The sequence below is a fragment of the Tiliqua scincoides genome, chromosome 2 (assembly GCF_035046505.1).
Source record: "Tiliqua scincoides isolate rTilSci1 chromosome 2, rTilSci1.hap2, whole genome shotgun sequence".
NCBI lineage: Eukaryota > Metazoa > Chordata > Lepidosauria > Squamata > Scincidae > Tiliqua > Tiliqua scincoides.
In genome coordinates this window covers 102789889-102809015 of record NC_089822.1, presented here as the reverse complement: position 1 = coordinate 102809015, position 19127 = coordinate 102789889, and the positions used below count along the sequence as shown (strand labels likewise).

Below are 19127 nucleotides of genomic sequence, written 5' to 3'. Positions count from 1 at the left end.
TCTGGATTAGGTCAATTTTCTGCATCAAACAGGCACTGGTACTGGCCTGTGGAGAATTGTCGGACACATTTGTGTCCGCTTCTAGACTTGCCCCATCATCATAGGCACCATCTCGGAAACTCCAGTTGAACCTTCACAACCCTGGCAATGATGAGAGGCGGATGATGTCTCAGGAAGGCTACTTGAGGGCTGATCTAGGGTTAGGGCAAACCCAGGGAAGGAGCCAAGAGACAGGTGGAAGAGAAGGATGGGTAAAGTAACCCCCTCCTCATGGTTGAACTCCGAGGCCTCATTTTTGGGCCAGCAACCTTGATGTTGATGAGCCTTCGCAACCACCCAGCCCCATAGACTTCAAGTTAAGGTTCAGGTTCATCAAGTTCATAGAGTGTATGATGAAGAGAGTCCCCTGGAACCTAACCCCAGTTTTCCCATAGGTTCAGTGATTCAGTATCAGCTAATTTGGTATCCACTAGATTTTCCAGGAACCTAACCCTAGCGGATAATGAGAACGGACTGTATTTTCACAATAATGCTGTGATAACATGGCAATGAATGTGGACAGTGAGAATGCTAGAGACTAACTAGATGCAAGTAAAGTGGGCTAGTGTGGGTAACAGAGATGAGTCATGAACACAACAGACTGGGAAGGTTTCACCATGTTAATCAGCATGGTGTGCAATTTGAAAACCATGGATAACTGAAACTATGGAAACTGAGTACAATGCTACGGTGTGGGGGGGCTACTCTACTTTTTCAAGGAGTTGAAGGCAATAAAAAAGGAAGAATCATCATTTGGGGTCTATATGCTCAATCTATTTTTGCCTCTGGTAAATTGGTTTTGCAATGTTTCAAAAACCTATTGGGTCAGAAATAACAGAGGGGCAGAAGATATTTGTGTACGCTCCTAGGGAAGAGAAACCTTTTCCAAAGCACTGTCAACTTGCTTAAAACTACGGCTTGCCTCCAATCTATGCAATTTTTACCTGGGGGTACTTAAATGCCACCATGATCAGCAAAGCAAAAATCATTTTAAAAAGATATTTAAGCTGTTAAATCAAAGGTTGTCATGGGAGGTCTTGAGTATCTTTGTGATTCTCAGAGGCAAAAAGCTAAAAGCACAATGTTATACCAAAAAGCTACTACTGCTAACTGACCTCCTGCTAACCGACCTTACTTCTGAGTAAAGGAACAAATGTTCCCTTACCTGTAAATCTCTGGGGCCTGAAATTTCCCTGCACGATACAGTGTACACTGCATTGGTACAGAGGGAATTAAATAGAACTGGGCTGCCCTAAACCTTTTATATTTATTTGGAATATTTTTTTAAATCAATTTTTTCAATTATTTTAAATTTAAACTATTGTAACCCATGAACTGGGATGAACTGAGCTGGATCTTGAAATAAAGTGTAATAAGTTTCAAAGTAGAAATAAGTGGTAGAAGACAACACTCTAATGAAGACTTTATAATGAAGAGAATTTCTTTTTTGTTACAGACTCAAGGCCTGATCCAGAATGATCAGTGCCGGCCCAGCACCGGTGCTGAGGATCGCAAATGTGCAAACATGTTGTTGAGACTTTCTGCTGGTTTAGTGTGGGCACTTCCCACACTGGAAGCAATGACACACACACACTCTTTGCATTTGTCTATCATCTTTTCATTCTTGTTACTGTTTTCTTGCGGACAGGAACACAGAGCTCTTCAGATTCTCTGCCACTTGTTCATTTCTCCTTTATTATATAGTTTGGGTACCCGCACAAGCAAGATTCCTGCTCTGGCTTGGCTGGTTTTAAACATGTGTGTTTCCATCCCAACACAAGGAAAATCTTCAGACCCGCCTATTTTAGAAATTATCTCTCCTTGTACTGTTGATGCATTTGTAAAATCAAGTGAGGAAATAAAGGGTTGGAAGAAGGATGACCTTTTAACATTTATATAGAGCTTCAGAATGCTCAAAGCACATCTCATTTATCTTTACAACAGCACTGTAAGGTAGACTAGTACCATCAACCCCTTATTGTTGACATGGGAGTTGTGGCTGAAAGAGAATAGTGACTTGCCTTAGGCCACCCAGTGAGTTCATGGCAGATGGGTAGTCCTGGTTCACAGCTTAGTCTTTCTTTCTAAACTACACTGGCTCACCAACCTGGCATTCTTACTGGGAGAAAATTATTCTCAGGCTAAGATGGCAGGCACAATCCACGGTCAAAAGCAGTGATTTTCAACTAATGTGCTGCAGCACACTGGTGTACCTTGAATGGTCTGTAGGTGTGCCTCAGGAGTTTGGGGGAGGGTCATTTATTACTAGGCCCTTGGGGGATGTAAGCCCCCAACAGCATCATGGTGTGCTTTGCCCATTGTCAAAAAACTGATGGTCTGCCTTGACAATTTTAGGGCCATCTCAGTGTTCCATGAGATGAGAAAGGTTGAAAATCTCTGGTCTAAAGTCACATTCTGATGCCATATTTCTCATAATGTCCTGTGGAAGGAAGGCAGACTTCCTTAGCTCATTGTAAAGAGGCCTGAACAGCAGTACAACACAAGCTCTTCACTTGGGTGAAGGCCCATGCAAGTGTTGCAAGGCTGGTGCCCATCCATCCTGCTCAGAATTCATCTCTGGTTCGTAGCACTTCGGACTGTAGCCCAGGCTCTGAGCTTGGCTTGTTCCTTCGGCTAGCAGATCTGGCTCGTCCCTTAGAAACAGGGGGCTCTGGTGAGTCTCCACTGCCAGGCCCGTTTCCTGTATTATCCTTGCCATCTGAATGCGATTGCTCCTGTTCCGTCTCCTTCCGTCTCACCAGCTCTTCTGCAGGGGCCCGTTCCTACAACCAGAGACATTGCAGATGTGTGGAGAGAGCAAAGGGGAAATGGCCTTGGAGAACTCCACAACCTGACGGTCTCTGTCTTCCTCAAAGATATGTCCTTACCAAGTAGTTTCAAACCCATTCTCCAGCTAGTAAGAAACACCTCCTCACTTGGAATCCATATGATGCTTTTATCCTTCCCATTGCTACCTGAAAACTCCAGGTTTCCAAGTAGCACAGTTTTCCCCATCAAGTATACACATGTTTAAACAATGTCATTGGACTCTTTCCTCCCACCCCCTCCTTTCCCCTGAATCTCACCTGTTCTGCATGCTCTGGAGAAAGGGTGTACCAGAGAGCAATGGCGCAACGCCTTCCACGGGTCACTGCCCACACACCATGGGGGTTTTCCCCACCAGAGCTGAAGGCCACCAGCCTCCCACATTTAGGGCGCACTTGGGCCTGCCACAGAGAGAGGGGGGGGGACAGTGGTAAATCACTGGCTCTCACACAATCAGCTCCCTTCCCCTGCCCAGTCTTGCAAGAAACCTGAGTAGCACCTCTATGAACAGCTGAGGATGGGACAATGTCCACATGTTCTAGTCTAAAACAAAGGGGGCTACACAGGATTGATGAATGGAAGGCGAAATGAATACAGAGACTGGCAGAGAGCTGGGCATATCAGTTAGAGAAAGAGTTAATGTCTATCCTGTCACAACATTTGACTGGATTTGCCTTCAGCTTTCCAATTTGAATCTGCTGGGTTGCTAGGGATGGATCCTGTTGTAGAGGAGGGGCAGAATTACTGCATGGAGCTGTCCTGTAGCTCAGTCGCAGAGCACCTGCTTTGCATGCAGAAAGTCCCAGGTTCAATCCCCGCTCTCTCCAGGCAGGCTGCTGTCTGGAAAGCGGGAGAGTCCCTACCAGTCAGAGTTGATAGTAATAACCTCCTAGATGGACGAACAGTCTAACTCCACAAAGGTCAGTTTCCTAATCCCAGTCCTTGCTGTTCTTCCCTTTCCCCTGCCCAGTCCTTGGCCCAGACTCACTGTAACAGTCACAGCATCTGTCTCAGTGAAGAAGAGGTTCCCCCCTTGGAAGTCATCATTCAGGTAGAGGATTGCACTGCAGAGAAATGGGAGAGTAGCTAAGGTTGCAAGTGGCTGCCAACAGAGAGAGGAGTTCATGAGATTTCTCAGTCATTTTTCAGAACTAGGCTATATATTAAGGTTGCCACCACAAAGCATCCCTGGTGGTGAATTTTCTGCATCACCCATTACCGCTGTATAGCAATACCTCCAACAACGTAGGAGATTTGTTCTCTCCAGTGCTGGGCAAAACAGTGCTATAGGACACATTTTATTCAGGAAACAGGTGCTCACTGGCACAGAATGTACTGCTCCCACTGGGTGGAATGGCTGTCAATCATGCCGGGACAAAGAGCTATAACAAATTAGCACTAAAGGAAGCTGTGGTACCAGAGGTATGACTGTAATGTTCAGCAGCAGTGACTGAGTGAATCAGACAATAGGAACTGAGGGTTTTTTGTTATCTATATATTTTTTTTGACAGGTAGAACAGATAGAATAAAATAAATGACTTCCTCCCACCAGCAATGTTCCCTGTAATTTTACCAGGGAGTGTGAGTGAACAGCCTGCATACAGCTGTGCAGACACAGCTCTGGAGCACTTGACAGTGACATCATTGTCAAGCTCCGTGATGGGAGCTGTGCGGCGCTCTGATTTGAGTTGTATAACTGCATTAGCTTAGAGGGAAGGCTGCCTACCAGGAACTGAATTGGGGGACAGGGAAACTTATAACAGGATGGCCTCCCCAATTCATGCTCTGAGCTCTGCTAAATGTTTCAACTGTGGTGGGGAAGGGGAAACAGAACTCTCATTTCTAGGGCGCTGATAGTCCTGGCAACTGTAATGTCTAGCCCAGTTTTGAAGACTGCCTTTCTCCCTGGAAGAAGGATTTTCTGATTTTCAGTAACAGTAACCAGCCATTTTGCTGGTGCAGGTCCAAGAATAGTAAAAGACTGGGAAGGGGAGAAGGGATTGGGAAGGGGAAAACATCCACAGAAAGACACCTGGTTGTGCGGCTTTTTAACATGGCAGAGCTTGAATGGGGTAAGATCCATCAGTGGAAGGTGGCTACTGACTGCCACTTAGGACATCATAAATTCCCTCCCCAAATCCCAGAGCTGTTTGCAACTCTTTTTGAAATGTGTACAGGATGATCTTTTAAAAAAAGAGTAATTAATATTAAGAGAGTATTTATGGAGGGTATATATATATATATATATATATATATATATATATATATATATATATATATATATATATATATATTACTACTTTAAAAATTATATATTACCTCAGGCTTCCCCCTCAATGTCTCACCTGTAGTCTCTGTATATGTAGGCAGGAGGTTCCCTCCAACATGTGTTTCCCTCTGGATCCAGGAGGCAATTGTCAGCATGGACTGGGTGGCTCAGGTCCATGCGACCTTCCTGTTCTCCTAAAAGGAAGCCAGTGAAAGCTGTAACTGCCTTGCTCCCAACAACATCTTAGAAACTTATGGCTGCTAAATGTGGCTGCTTCTGTTCAACAAGAAAAACAGCCATGTGCCAGTTATCATGTGCCAATGCACTGAGGTCAGCGTGACCACACTGCATCCTATGCAGAGATCGAGCAGGCTGGAGGTCTTCCTAAGTTAAGGAGACATTTACATAAGGGGACACTGCCCGCTCAATAGGGCAATTTGGATTTGCATCTGCTAAACAGCTGGTGCAAGTCCTTGTGTTGGGTTTTCAGGCTCTGAAAGGGGGATACTGGTGTGCTAGTGCTGTCTATCCCACTCCCTCCTGGGTCTGGTCTGTCCTGTTTCTGCCCTCTCTCTGCCCCATTACATTCCTCCCTGCCTTCCATTACTTCCCCTTCCTGCCCTTCTCCTGCCGCTGCACTGCTCAAGCAGCTTTTACCTGCTCCAGCATGCGTTTCCTCCAAATCTGGCACTAGAAGAAAGGCACAGACCTTCCCGCTGGCACTCCTAAATGCTAGGCTGTTGCAATGTGATTTATGGCAAGTTTGTAACAGCCTAGGCTGGCACAGAAGCTGCTGCACCAATGCAACACCAGGATAGGATTGTGCCGTGAATCTTGTTAGAGCTTCACCATGCAAAATACTATATGCTAATTATCAATGAAGACTCCTCATCAGTGTGGGTCACTATGTAACTAGAAAGGAGTCAAAAGAGTGAAAGGAGATGGGTGCATAAGTTCCTTACCCTCAGTAGCAGTGCGGCACACAAGATGAGTGAAAGAAAAATAGAGATCTTTCCCAGGGGTAAAATAGGATTCTACAATTTTCCGGGATTTTTCACTTGCTTGCAAGAATAATTTAACATCTCTCCAGTTCACAGCGCTCTCCTCAGTCAGCTCGGAGACACAAATGCATAAGTGAAAGTCTTATACAAGTGCTTAATTTTTATACAAGTTCAGGCACACTTGTATGTACGTGTGAAAGAAAAAGAAAACAAAATATAAGACCTACTGGAATATGCAGCCATTCCTCTAATGCAGGGGTCTCCAAACCCCGGCCCGGGGGCCAGATGCGGCAGGCAGCGAGCCTCTATCCGGCCCACGGCCAGCCTCTTGTCCCCTGAAAGCCTCTGGCCCACTCGACTGAACATGACCAGAGCTGTGCTCTGATTGCATCTGGAGAGTGTTCTGAGGGCCGGAGAGGCTTAGTGAACGAGCCCACTCATTCATTTATTCATTCATCTAAGTTCCATCTCTAATTTATTTATTTAAATTTTATATTTAAATTTTTTTCAGGCCCTCAGCACTGCGCCAGATATTTCATGTGGCCCTCTGGCCAAAACGTTTGGAGACCCCTGCTCTAAAGGAAGGCAGCCAAGGAGAGGAGTTAACCAAGGAGTTACACTCATTCACCACCAATGTGTAGTTCAACCCACAGTACGAGAATGTAAGTGTGTGTGGGTATGAGCATGTGCACCTCAGAAAACTTGTTTCTATTTTGGCAGTGTATTCTGGCATATAGATCTCACATTCCAGCTTTGGTCTTTCTCTGCTCTCCTATATGCTCTGGTGAAGAAACATGCAAAAAACTAGGCACTTATTCATTGAGAAGTTGCCAAGATACTTACCTGAAAGGCCTTTAACACAGTCAACCCTTCAAATCTCTCATGTGGGGTGTGAGGAGAACGCCTGCCACGATAGCCATCTCCTGTTCCTCCAGCTGCCTGAAATAGATATGAAAGATGCGAGAGATTCAGTTGGCTCCTCCCTCCCCAATATCAAAGCTCCCTTTCTGCTAGAACTGGTAGTGTTGAGAAGATGTTGGCATCTGTCCTCACCTCAGCAAGACGGAGGATGTCTTTGCATTCAGATTCAGTCAGGACACTGTCGAAGACGACCCTCTGCGACCCGTTAAGTTGGCGGAAATCCATAGTGATGGTGATACCCTCAAAGGGTAATATTCCTGGGAAAATGAGAAGGGCAGTATGTTATAGAAGTGATCCACAGGAGAAAGTCCCAAGCAGTCTACCATATCTATAATGTTCTGTTAAAAGGCTCCAAAACCACTCAACTACTCTGTACTTCCAAGTTGTTGTTTGAAAGTTGATGGCATAAATACACTTTAGTGGCCCACTATTGTCCCTGCAGCTCAGAAATCAACTAAAAGGTCTCCCCCCCCCCCACCCCGCTACTCAACTGTGAGAGTAGCATTCCAGGCTTTTTAGGTCCTCTGCAACAAGAGCCACTGAGGTAATGGAAGCCAGAAGGGACCTGCATTACTTTATTACTTACTGAAAACATTTGCCCCCTGCCTAGAACTCCAGGACAAATGTACCCAGGACTCCAGATAGCTTCCAATAGAAAATAAAAAGTAATACAACAAATTAAAAACAATAGGACAATACAATCAACCGCAGCAGCAACATAACTCTATAGTGCAAACTCAGTGCTGACAAGCATTTTTGGAAGAGGTCAGTTTTCAACACCATCCAAAAAGTTGTAAGAACAAAGCAGCTTTGAATCTCATTGTTGAATTCATTCTACAGTCTCGGAGCAATTGTGTTGAAAGCCCTGCACCTTGATATGGATGTTCTCATCTCACCTGGTGCAGGCACATAGAGCAGAGCAGAGTGTCCAACAAAACACAAAGGCTTTCTGATCCCACAGAGGGCTTTGCAAACCAAGCCACGACCAGGCAACTGACACACTTCCAAAAATAACAATGGCCCCGCTGTGACATGAAAGTTAACCAAGGGCATCAAGAAAGCTGGACTGGATAGAAGAGAGTGTGAGAGAGGAAGTTCAGTGACACTGAACATAGAGTCTACACAAAATGCTTTATTCACGCTTAGCGTTGCTACTTAAAATGCTTTATGAACTTCTTTTGTTGAAAACCAGTACGCTGTATAAATATTTGTAATAGTAGTAGTATTCCATCAAACAGTATGTGTTTTGTTTTCTCATTCTGGTTGTTGCCTGAATCTGCAGACATATCTGAAAACCAAAAGTCAGTCAGCAAGTATGGTCAACAAGCTCCTAATCCCCCATGACTATTTTTGGTTTTCCAACTTATTCTTGCCTCTTAAACAGTTAACAATGAAATTTTCCTCCAGTCCATCTGCTTCTGTAAATGGGATTGAAAGCTTCAGAGTTGAGCTCCAGCAATTCAGAACTTCTAACAATAGGCTTTTCAAACCCTGAGGAAATCCCAAAAAATTAAAATCAAAGCTAACCACCCTACCTGAGCCAACTTTAATTCTATAAAAAAAAAACCCATCCTCTTTCCAGTGCCTCTTTGCCTTTTGGCAACAGCCAAAATGCCTGATATATTTTCAAGATTTTTTCTCTCCAGCCACAGAGGCTAGAAACATGATCCATTTAAAACTGGATTTAAAATGAAATTGATGGTGTTTTAAAATGTTATGGCACCTATGCAGCTCTGTTCCAAAGACCCTAATGCTTGTTCTAGTCTAGGGCCAATCTTCTTAAAACTTGAGAATATTCAGCCCTTTCTCCTTGCACATCAGTATTTTCAATAATAATAATAACAACAACAACTTTGCACAACTGGATGCCCAGCAATAACACCAGTCGAATTACAGAAGACTGCCATAACTGGCACAGCGTTCATCCTTCGTCGGTACCTCATCTACACCTAGATGTCAGGCAGATGTCCGTGTGGATGAGGATTTACCAGCTGATAAGTGTTGTGTTTTTGTGTGTGTATATGATCATTATCTGCTGTGTTGTCATTTTGATGTGAATAAAATTAATAATATCTTCTCTGCTACTCACCATTCATCTCTGGCTGTCCCATATCTGGCGCCTTCCGCCTCTGCTTCTCCTGTTCTTCTCTTCAGATTAATTAAAAAAAGAAAAAATAATCAGCAGCAGAATTACAGACCATTAGGGTACCTCCTCAATTAAAAAGCTCAGCAATAACCAAAATACCTTTTTTGTTTTGTGCTAATGCTTAAAGGGGCAAGCGACAACCCTCCTCAAACCATCCCAGAATGCCACTTCTAAGTTGGTGCTTTGGGCCTTACTTGTGTTTTTCCTTCATGTCTTCAGGAATCAACTCCTCTGGAGTCCATGATTCCTTAAAAAAAAAACAGATTCATGGACTTAGTTCCACAAAATTCTTCATAACTTCTCAGATTCATGAATCAGTTAACTTATATCCACCTCCTTCAAGGTACTAGGAGCACTGCTGCATTGCTGCTTTTGAGGGAAGCAAAAGAGCCCATGAGATGGATGAGATTCATAATTCTAATCACCACAGCACAAACACATGCCCCTACCACAGCTAATTCACTCAACAAGGAGGCACAACAGGTTAAGGAATTTTATTGGCCAGCTTCCTTCAGCTTGCATTGAGGTATCTAGGTATTGGGGAAGTAAACAGCATGCCTTTTGCTAGGAAAATTTGCATACTCCTGGCTTTGGAGATTTCCCACATTCAACTGGCAGCAGCTGTATGACTGCACCTTTCCCTTGAATGTCACCAATTTTCCTTAAGATAGGATTTCCTCCTGTTCATCACTTAATCTCAAGCACTGGGAGAAGAGCTCCCCTATATTCACGATTCATTGCCCAGATAACAATTCATCAAGCTGAGCTTTGTAAATTAATAAGTAAAGAAGGGCGCAATTCTAACCCCTTATGTCAGTGCTTTCCAGCACTGACATAAGGGCAATGCAGCTCTGAGATAAGGGAAGAAACATTCCCTTACTTTGAAGAGGCCTCCGTGAGTGACACCCAACTGCAGGATGCAGCACACATCGCATTGGCACCGCTATGCCAGTGCTGGAAAGTACTGGCATAAGGGGTTAGGATTGCGCCTGAATTCCCATAAGGTGAGCCCATGAAGAATGCACATTCCAGGAGGCTAACAGGTACTTACAGGGTCATTAAAAGTTTCTCCAAGGTGCTCCACTGCATAGTAAATCAGTTTTTTCTCCATGAGAGTCCTCTGCACATAATGATAGATAGCCTGTGGATGAGATTAGGAGTAATGTGCAACACCAGTGAAAGTAAGAATTTGGCATGCATTATTGGTGATACTAATGTATGAGGTGCTTAAACATCACACTTGAGTTTTTTCTAATGGGGCCAAAAATGCATCTAACTTCCTCTGCATTATACCCAGTCTGAATATTTGCATGGGAAGGGCTAAGAGAAATTTCAGCTAGAGGAAATACTGTTGGTACCTCCCTAGGTGTGACTGGAATTTCCTCTCCCAATGCTGCTTGATATTGTTTCAACTTCTCCAGCATCACCTCATCTGATGGATAGAACAGTAAGTAGGTTGCTGCACATTCAGCTGCAAGGGCCTGATTCCCAACTGAAAGAGAGGAAATCAGCCTGGTCACTGCTCCGTTGATCACGCAAGCAATCTAGATCTCATGGCCATTGGGCAGGCCAAGCAGACAAGCACCTCTGGCTCCCTCTCAACAGAACAATCCTCCACTTACCTCTATCATAGGCAAACTGCAGCAAATCAAAATGAGATGGGATGAAGTCTTCAATAGAAGACACCCTCCCTGGCTTGGTGGCAATGTCGAGGATGCACTTCTGCCGGCATTTCAAGACTTGGATGTAGTGGGCTGGAAAGCAAAGAGAGACTACGTGTACCTCCAGCACCACAGTGGGGTTGCCTGCTCTACAAAACTGGGGCACTTGGGAGGCAGGAGGTCTGCTAGGTGCTTCCTGTCTCAAACGAACACCTCTCAGGATGCCCAGAGAAGACAGCTGAACCCAACATCACCAATATTCAGAATCTGCCAATGTGTCTGATTTGCAATTTACCTTGAAATCTGTGTACTTTAGACTTGTTGGAATCTCCTTAGTTGTGTTGATTTTGACAGGCATGAGATACAAAACGTTTATTCACTGGTAACTGCCAGGTGCAAGATCAGCACATTTCAAAAATCTAAATATTAACTCAAGCAGGCAAGAGTTGGAAGGAGAGGAAGGGCCAAATAGGAGCCCAAGGAAAGGAAGGAGACTGTTGGTGTTCAGGACTTCTGTTCATGTGCCAGATAACCAGTGGTACAGGGGAAAAGAAGAGGATGAACTAAATTAGAGAGACTGAAGATGAAAAAACAGCAAGGGAACATTTATTAAGCCAGTGGTTCCCAAACTGGTGGGTTGTAACCCACTAGTCTGGGAAGCACCTAGCTCTGGCCCTTTAAGGGGTGGGGAGGGGAGGAAGGCAGCAATTGAGCTGCTGCCAGGGGGAGGGTAGTGTTTTCAACTTACCTAAGGGGGTGCCGGCCTCCAGAGGGTGCAGGGAGCAGAGTCAAATATAGTTTGAAGTATTCAATGTGAAAACACCTGTGTAACCTTGTCTTATGCATATTTACTTAGAAAAAAAATCTCACTTTCCACTGTGTTCAATGGGACTAACTCTGAAGTAAGCTTGCATAGGATTGAACCTTAATTGTCACTGGATAAAAACAGAGAGTTTTTCCTCTTGGAGGTATTTTTTGTTCTTCTGAATTGAACAGGTCTTAAATTACACTTTCAACACCTTGCAAATATAGTTCACATTTCCTGCTTCAGTACATGTTTCTGCTAAAAAAAAATCATAGAAGATAAGTAAAGTGAACAACTATGGGGTAAAATTCTCTGTCAAGTCACACACTTTAGTGATGTTTGAACCAAATGAAGAACTGTGGTAACTGAGCAGTAATAAAAAAAAAAATACTGGTTGGGATGCAGCTAGCTTGGCATGCCCCCAGGAGACTTTAGGCCTGCGTTTCTTAAACACCAGCTTCATTGGCCATGCCATAGGACAAACTACTTTTGAAACTGATGGACTTTCCAAAGCAGCCTATGATAGGGCACACAAATCTGTTTCAAAAGGGTAAAAGTTAAACAAACATGTGCAAAGCACACCCCAGTGGCATTTTTAGAGGCAGGGAAATGGTAAGCTGTGCAGGCACCTCAACTTGCCGTGTGAGAGGCTCCTCTCCCTCGCCTCCAAAGCCATTCCAGGAGGTGACAGCAACTGGGAAGAGATGCCTATATGCTGCTCTCACTCCCGGGAATGGCTTCAGAGGTGAAGGGGAGGGGGTGCTTACACAACAAGTTGAGCTGCCTGCACAACTTACCATTTTGCCCCCCCCTCCCCGCAGGGAACACCACTGGCATACCCAGACCCTTGACCTTGCCTCAACTAGCTAACCGAGTCCCAGCCCCGGCCTTCACTTTAGAAAGAAATAAAACTGAAAATATAGACGATCTTTAGCAGAATGGAAGCTAGGTAGAAATGGCTACAAAAATTCCCCTGGTGCAGTAGAAACAGAAATTGTGCAAGTATTGATAAGAAGACAGAAAAGAAAGCAGAGACAAAAGCTAATTTAAGCTAACTAGATATGGAAGGGACATGTAGGCGAGGGGTGCTGAGCCTTTCCTCTATCCACCCACACCTATCTGAAGAACTTCTACATCAAAATACGCAGTATTGTTCAGGACATTTCGGCTCTCACAAACCCACATGAGCTTTCCAGTCTGGGGTGTTCTTAATTGTTGGGACTGCAGCCCAGGTGCTTTTTCAGACTTTTGATGCTACCTGCAATGGCTTCAAAGAGGCCAAGCGGCATCTTCTCTTCATCCTCCTCCTCCTCCTCCTCCTCCTTGGGCCCCTCGCAAAGAGCTCGGCAGTCCTCCAGAGCCAGGAGTCCTTCTCGGAGTGACTCCTCCAGTTTTGTCACCGCTTGCTGGTAGTCATCCATACTGTAATGATGCACTCCTGTTTCATATGCCACCTGCAGGACCACAAGCCACACCCTCTCATTCATGTCTGAAAAAGCACTGAGCTGTGGCTTTCTCATATGATAGTGCTGCCCTCTAGGGCACTGTCTCAATGTAACATGCACAGGCTTCATTCTGAGGGCCAAGCTGTTAATGGCCATCAGATGTTCCAGCTGTCTTTTTTCAAGCTTCAAAAATTATCTTGGGACAGTAACATCAGAGGAGATGATATTTCCTCTGTGCTGTTTTTCCAACTGAAAACACCCCGTGAAACTGCTGTTAACCCTGCTACAAAACAAGGCAGGTGCCCACACTGTGCTTAGCAGTTTGCAGGAGGGATTCAATGGGTGCACTGGCATGGGAGAGATGGATTAAACACCTCTTTCTCCAGTTTGGCATTCTCAGTCTGATTCAGACACCTCCATGCATCCTTTAAGTATTAAAAAAGGCATTGGAATATCCATTCATGAATCTCTATCTCCCATACCACATAGGCACCCCAATCCTACGTTACTCCCCCCCAGCCGATGAAACCATGCCACATTTGTTCCCTTGTCTGGGGTAAGTAATGGGCCTACTTGGACGTGTGCTAGCTATTATGCTGCCACAAGTCTGAGAGGATCTGGGAATGCGGATCAAGACTGGGAAGGGGGACAGTACATCTGCAGTGCTGATTCTACCCTCTTCCTGGTCTTGACAGCCCCCTCCCTACCCCAGTCTTTGTTCTGCTCCTCCCGCTCCCGCATTTGGCCTCCCCCACCTACCGCCTACTCAGTACCACCTGATAGAGGGCTCACCTGATAGAATGTAAAAAAATCCATTCATATCGAAAACTAAAATGAGCACCTACAACTTCTGTTATTATTTCAGACTATTTCCTACCCCTGGTAAAGCAACCCCTCACCCCTTCCATGTTGTGGGATGGGGAGAACACTGCAGATGTTTCAGTGCTGGCAATCTGCCTCCTTACCACTATATGAGATAATCTGTCCTCTGGATGCAGCCTTATGGTTTATCAAAGTCCTGGATCTACATGGTGGAGATGTGGGACAGATGCCAAAGTGGCTCTATAGTGGGGAGCTTATAGGGAAGAGGATAATTTCAGGGATTATGTGTGCTATTTCATAGCTTGTGATTCTCAAAGTCCAGCCATGCCACTTCCAGTCCCTACCAAAAACCACTTTTCAGCTCTGCCATGCCATGCTGGCTCACCTGAGCATCCCTGGCTCTAGTCTACCTCTAAAAGAAAGCAGGAAATCCCTAGAATCAACCAGCTGTTCCTCAAGCAGGTTCTGCTTTTTGCTGGCCTTGTCCTTCTGAAACCTGAACCATTTCTACCATTGGTCTGTTCCTTGCCTGTTTGCCCTTAGATTTTCCACTTATCCGGTTATGTTACCTTCACCCTGGTTTGCCCATTTGGCTAACAGTCCCACACAAGATCAAAGATGTCCATAAGTTTCTCACCCAGTGTGGCATGGCCTCAAGATCCCGAAAACTTTCTGATTTCACCCCTGCCATGCGTCGATATTTCTCTATGTCTTCGCGCATCTGCAGGTGTTGTGGATTGGCCACAAAGAACGTGTGAGCTGAAGAAACTGCTTCATCCAGTCTCTTAAGCTGGAGAGAGAGAGAGAGAGAGAGAGAGAGAAACAGCTCTGTTTGGAAACAATCGTAGACACAACTTCAGGTTGAAGGGATGGGGGAGGCACAGAGACTGGAGTCACTGCTGGAAGGAGGTGAAATGGATGAAGGCAAAAAGAGTAAGAAGGTACAGCCTGGAAAGACTAAGAGCCACTACAGGCTGCCAGAGCTAGTGATGCTTCTAAAAAAAACCAAAGATTCATTCCCTGTTTATTTTTCCCTCCTCTGGATTCTGGCAAACAACTGAAAGAGTGAAGGCAGTGAGTACTCTAAGGCAGTGTTTCTCAAACTGTATGTTGGGGCCCATGAGGTGGGTCGTGAGCCATTTCAGATGGGTCCCCATTCATTTCAATATTTTATTTTTAATCTATTAGACTTGATGCTACCATGGAGTGCATTTGGGAAAAAGTTACAGATCTGTACCTTTAACAGGCTACTATGTATAATGCTTTTAACAATGGGAGTCAATGGGACTTACTCCTGGGTAAGTGTGGATAGGATTGAAGCCCAGGATTGTCCAAAATTTCCCTGCTTGATGTCACTTCTGGTCACGACATCACTTCCTGTGGGTCCTGACAGATTCTCCTTCTAAAAAGTGGGCCCCGGTGCTAAAAGTTTGAGAACCACTGCTCTAAGTGCTCCAGAGCACAGTTGGAGACTTGGTTTGGGACCTGGAAAAAGCCTGGCTGGATCAGGTCTGGTCCAGCTTCCTGTATCTCACAGTGGCCCACAAGTGGCCCACAGTGGCTCAGGGGGCACACAAGAGGAGACCTGCATTTTTGCAGCAACTGCTTTCCGGGGAGGGAGGGAAGGAGGGAGGGGGCAGCCACATCAGCGGCCTCTCTCTCCTTGCCTGCCCGGGTCTCACCTTGAAGAAGGCGACTTGCAGGTAGTTGTAGGGCTCCCTCTTCTCAAACTCCTGCCGGATCTGCCGGCTGGCCCTGTGGCTGGACGGCTGGCCCCCGAGCCTGCGCCCCAGGCACTCCTCCAGGCATTCCGCCCGCTGCAGCACGCGGTCGAAGAAGCGGGTCTCCCAGGCCTGCGAGGAAGGCGGCTGCCCCGCGAAGCTGGCCTCGCCCTGGCATCTGCCCTGGCACTGGCGCCGCGCGTCCCGCAGCTGAGCGTAGCTGTGCAGGGAGCGCTGCAGCAGTTCCGCGGCCCGCGGCCAGTCCTGGGCGAAGTACGCGCGGGCCCCGTCGGCGTAGAGCAGGTCGTAAGGGCTCAGCTGGCGGGTCCCTGCTGGGCAGAGCAGCAGGGCGAGGAGGAGGGGAAAGGCAGGCATGGCTGGGCCGAGAGAGGATGCTGGCCAGGGCGAAGGGGAAGCCTGGCTGCAAGGGGAGAGCGAGAGGAGCTGCCTTGCTGGCAGGAGGGACGCAGGAGGCGGGGCAGACCCAAAGAAAAACCCCGCGAAGGTTGCCAGAGGCTGCGCATTCCTTCCAGAGGCAGCAGAAGACCTGAGGGATGAAGCCAGGCTGGGGAAGGGAAGACACCCAAGGGGGCCGGGCCCGGATTCTGCCTACTCTGGACATGACGGCAAGAGGAACAGGCTGGATCAGAAAACCGTCAGCCCAATCCCATGCATGTCTACTCAAAAGGAAGTTCCATTGTGTTCAATGGGGCTTACTCCCAAGAAAGTGTGCATAGGATTGCAGGTCCGATCCAAATTTCTAGCACCTAGCAATTTCTAGCAGCTGCAACGCGGCCCCTTGGCGAGGGAACCAATGTTCCCTTACCTTGTGGAGGCCTCCATAACTACCCTCTAACCACAGGATGCAGCACAAGCCCCATTGGCATGGAAAGTTGGATAGGATTTGACCCTGAGACACTAAGCTGGAAGGAAAAAGAGGTTGATGGAAGTGATATGCTGCTTCCCACAGAATGTGATTTTTTGGGGAGTAGCAGCACCCCCCCCCCCAATATGTGGTGGTCTTGAGCATGGGGAGTTGGTCACATTGGGTAAAAGAAAGGTGCACTAACAGCCCAATCCTAGGCACCACTACTCTGAAGCAAGTCCCATGGTGTTCAGTGGGGCTTACTCCCGGGAAAGTGTGCATCGGATTGCAGTCTGTGTCAAAAGCACTGCATCTTCCAGTCCTTCTCCCGGCCTGGAATCAGTCATGTCCAAAACTCTTAGGGCTTAATGTCAGTCGGTGGGAGGACCTCAGCCAAAGAGGCTGATGTGGCATGCATTACAGAGGCCTGACTGGATGACGGGAGGGGCATTCTAACTTATCCCAGTGGTGTCCACCAGTTTCAAAGTGCGGCACCAACCTTGGTCCAATGGATAGCAAAGTTGTAGTAGACCATTGAGATTCCACCTCCTTTCCAAGTGCTTCATCGACTGTTATCACACTTTGTATGTCTTTACCTGGTGTTGTGATCATGCAACAGGATCGGGACTGTACTGGTGCGCTGCCCATCTTGCTACCCAACAGCACTTCCTGCCTGGGATAATGGAGGTGGTCTTGGATGTAATGTGGAGGTCCCCAAGACTCATTGTCTTGGGGGATGTAAACATTTACGCTGGGGCTGCTTTGCCTGGTTCAGCTTGTGATTTCATAACCTCCATTACAACCACAGGTCTGTTGCAAAGTCCCACAAACATGGCAAGTCATTTGCTCAGTTTTGTATAAGAACATAAGAACAGCCCTGCTGGATCAGGCCATAGGCCCATCTAGTCCAGCTTCTTGTATCTCACAGTGGCTCACCAAATGCCTCAGGGAGCACACAAGACAACAAGAGACCTGCATCGTGGTGCCCTCCCTTGCATCTGGCATTCTGACACAACCCATTTCTAAAATCAAGAGGTTGCACATACACATCATGGCTTGTAACCCATGACGCATTTTTCCTCCAGAAATTTGTCCAATCCCCTTCTAAAGGCATCTAGGCCCGATGCTATCCTCACATCCTGTAGCAAAGAGTTCCACAGATTAACTACACGCTGAGTAAAGCGTATGGTTGTGGATGGGAGTGATCTATGGGTGGAGAAGCAAAATGTGATTCCATCATCATGGATAAAGCACTATCTCGTAAAGCTTGAGTGGATTCCACACACCTCTACAAGGTGGGAGCCTATTAGAATGGTCTGCCCTGGAGACTTATGGGCCCAATCCTATCCAATTTTCCAATGCTGGTGCAGTTGTGCCAGTGCAGTGGGGTGTGCGCTGCATTCTGTGGTAGAGGGGCAGTCACTGGGGGCCTTCTCGAGGAATGGGAACGTGTTCCCTTACCATGGGGCTGCATTGTGGCTGCACTGGAGCTGGAAAGTTGGATAGGACTGGGCGCTATGTCTCATGGACTCCTGATGCCTTTTTGGGACTTTCCCATGGGAATGGTTGATGGTCCTGCCAACAGCATGACCTCTCTCTGGAATGAGATAACAGGGGCTAATGATCACTCCTAGACTTTCTTTCTTAGTCTGCCAAGTCCATTCAGATCTTTGTTATGCCACTGAACTGCAAACAATAAAACGGATTGGCAGCGAGCTACAGTAGAAATGGCAAAAGACTCCAGGACCCATCCAGAGGAAAAAAGATTAGCGCCCACATTAGAAACTGCTGCGTAGTGGTGCTGGTGATGGAAAAAGTCTTATTTCTCTACTGCTAGTGCATCTGCACAATGCTGTACCACAGAGTTTTTTCCCCAAGTACTGTAGTTCTGGACATCTTGCAGGAGAGCCCAGGAAACAGCTTGAAACCATGGTGGCCTGCTGTTGCATTACAGCTTGCATTATGTTTTTCAGATAAATTATCTTGTATCCTTGCTTGCTTGGATGCCATAGTCATGACAGAGCAGTAGTTTTCAACTGGTACAGAATGCTGCCACCTGGTTGTTAGTAGGCACCCAGCGGCACAGCAATATAACACCACCAGCCTTATACCAGTCACCCTGGTTATATCTTTGCTGGGTCTAATTCAAGATGTTTATCTTGACCATTGAAACTACATGGTCTGAGCTTGGGATACTGTAAGGACCACACAAGCTTCCCAAGCCCTACAGTCACAGCCTGCTGCTGACACAAGTTTGTTTGGTGGGAACTCCCTTCCCAAAGAGATCCTGTAGATTGCCTCTTTGGTGGTTTTTAAACAGACAACAAAAACCTTTTCATCCGTATGGCTTTCAGTGAACAATACTATTTTTAAATTCTCCTCCTATTGTTTTGTTCCTTGTCTCTTACTGTTGTTTCAATTTAAGTATTGCACACTGCCTTGGGAAGTTTTTAAGCAAGAAAAGCAGTCTACAAATCTTTTAAAGAAAGAAATGTAGACTTTGAATGCAACAAATATGTTGGAAAATAAAGTCATCATAGTGCACTCTTCAGAACTGGACACAGACCTCTGCTAAGTGCTTGCTGGTACTCCTAGGCTGCTCATGA

The 19127-nt window shown here is 46.2% G+C and overlaps 1 protein-coding gene across 1 annotated transcript; it reads right to left on the bottom strand.

Annotated features, from left to right (window-relative positions):
• Nucleotides 1–1529: 1529 nt before the first annotated feature.
• Nucleotides 1530–16096, bottom strand: P3H3 (prolyl 3-hydroxylase 3). The gene is made up of 15 exons (XM_066614137.1): nt 15618–16096; nt 14573–14725; nt 12927–13122; nt 10825–10956; nt 10561–10694; nt 10254–10343; nt 9397–9449; nt 9146–9204; nt 7189–7313; nt 6979–7074; nt 6097–6247; nt 5211–5328; nt 3854–3929; nt 3126–3266; nt 1530–2822 (listed from the first exon to the last, which is right to left on the bottom strand). The coding sequence occupies exons 1-15, from the start codon at nt 16029–16031 to the stop codon at nt 2604–2606; spliced, it is 2157 nt and encodes a 718-aa protein (XP_066470234.1). The 5' UTR covers nt 16032–16096; the 3' UTR covers nt 1530–2603.
• Nucleotides 16097–19127: the final 3031 nt, after the last annotated feature.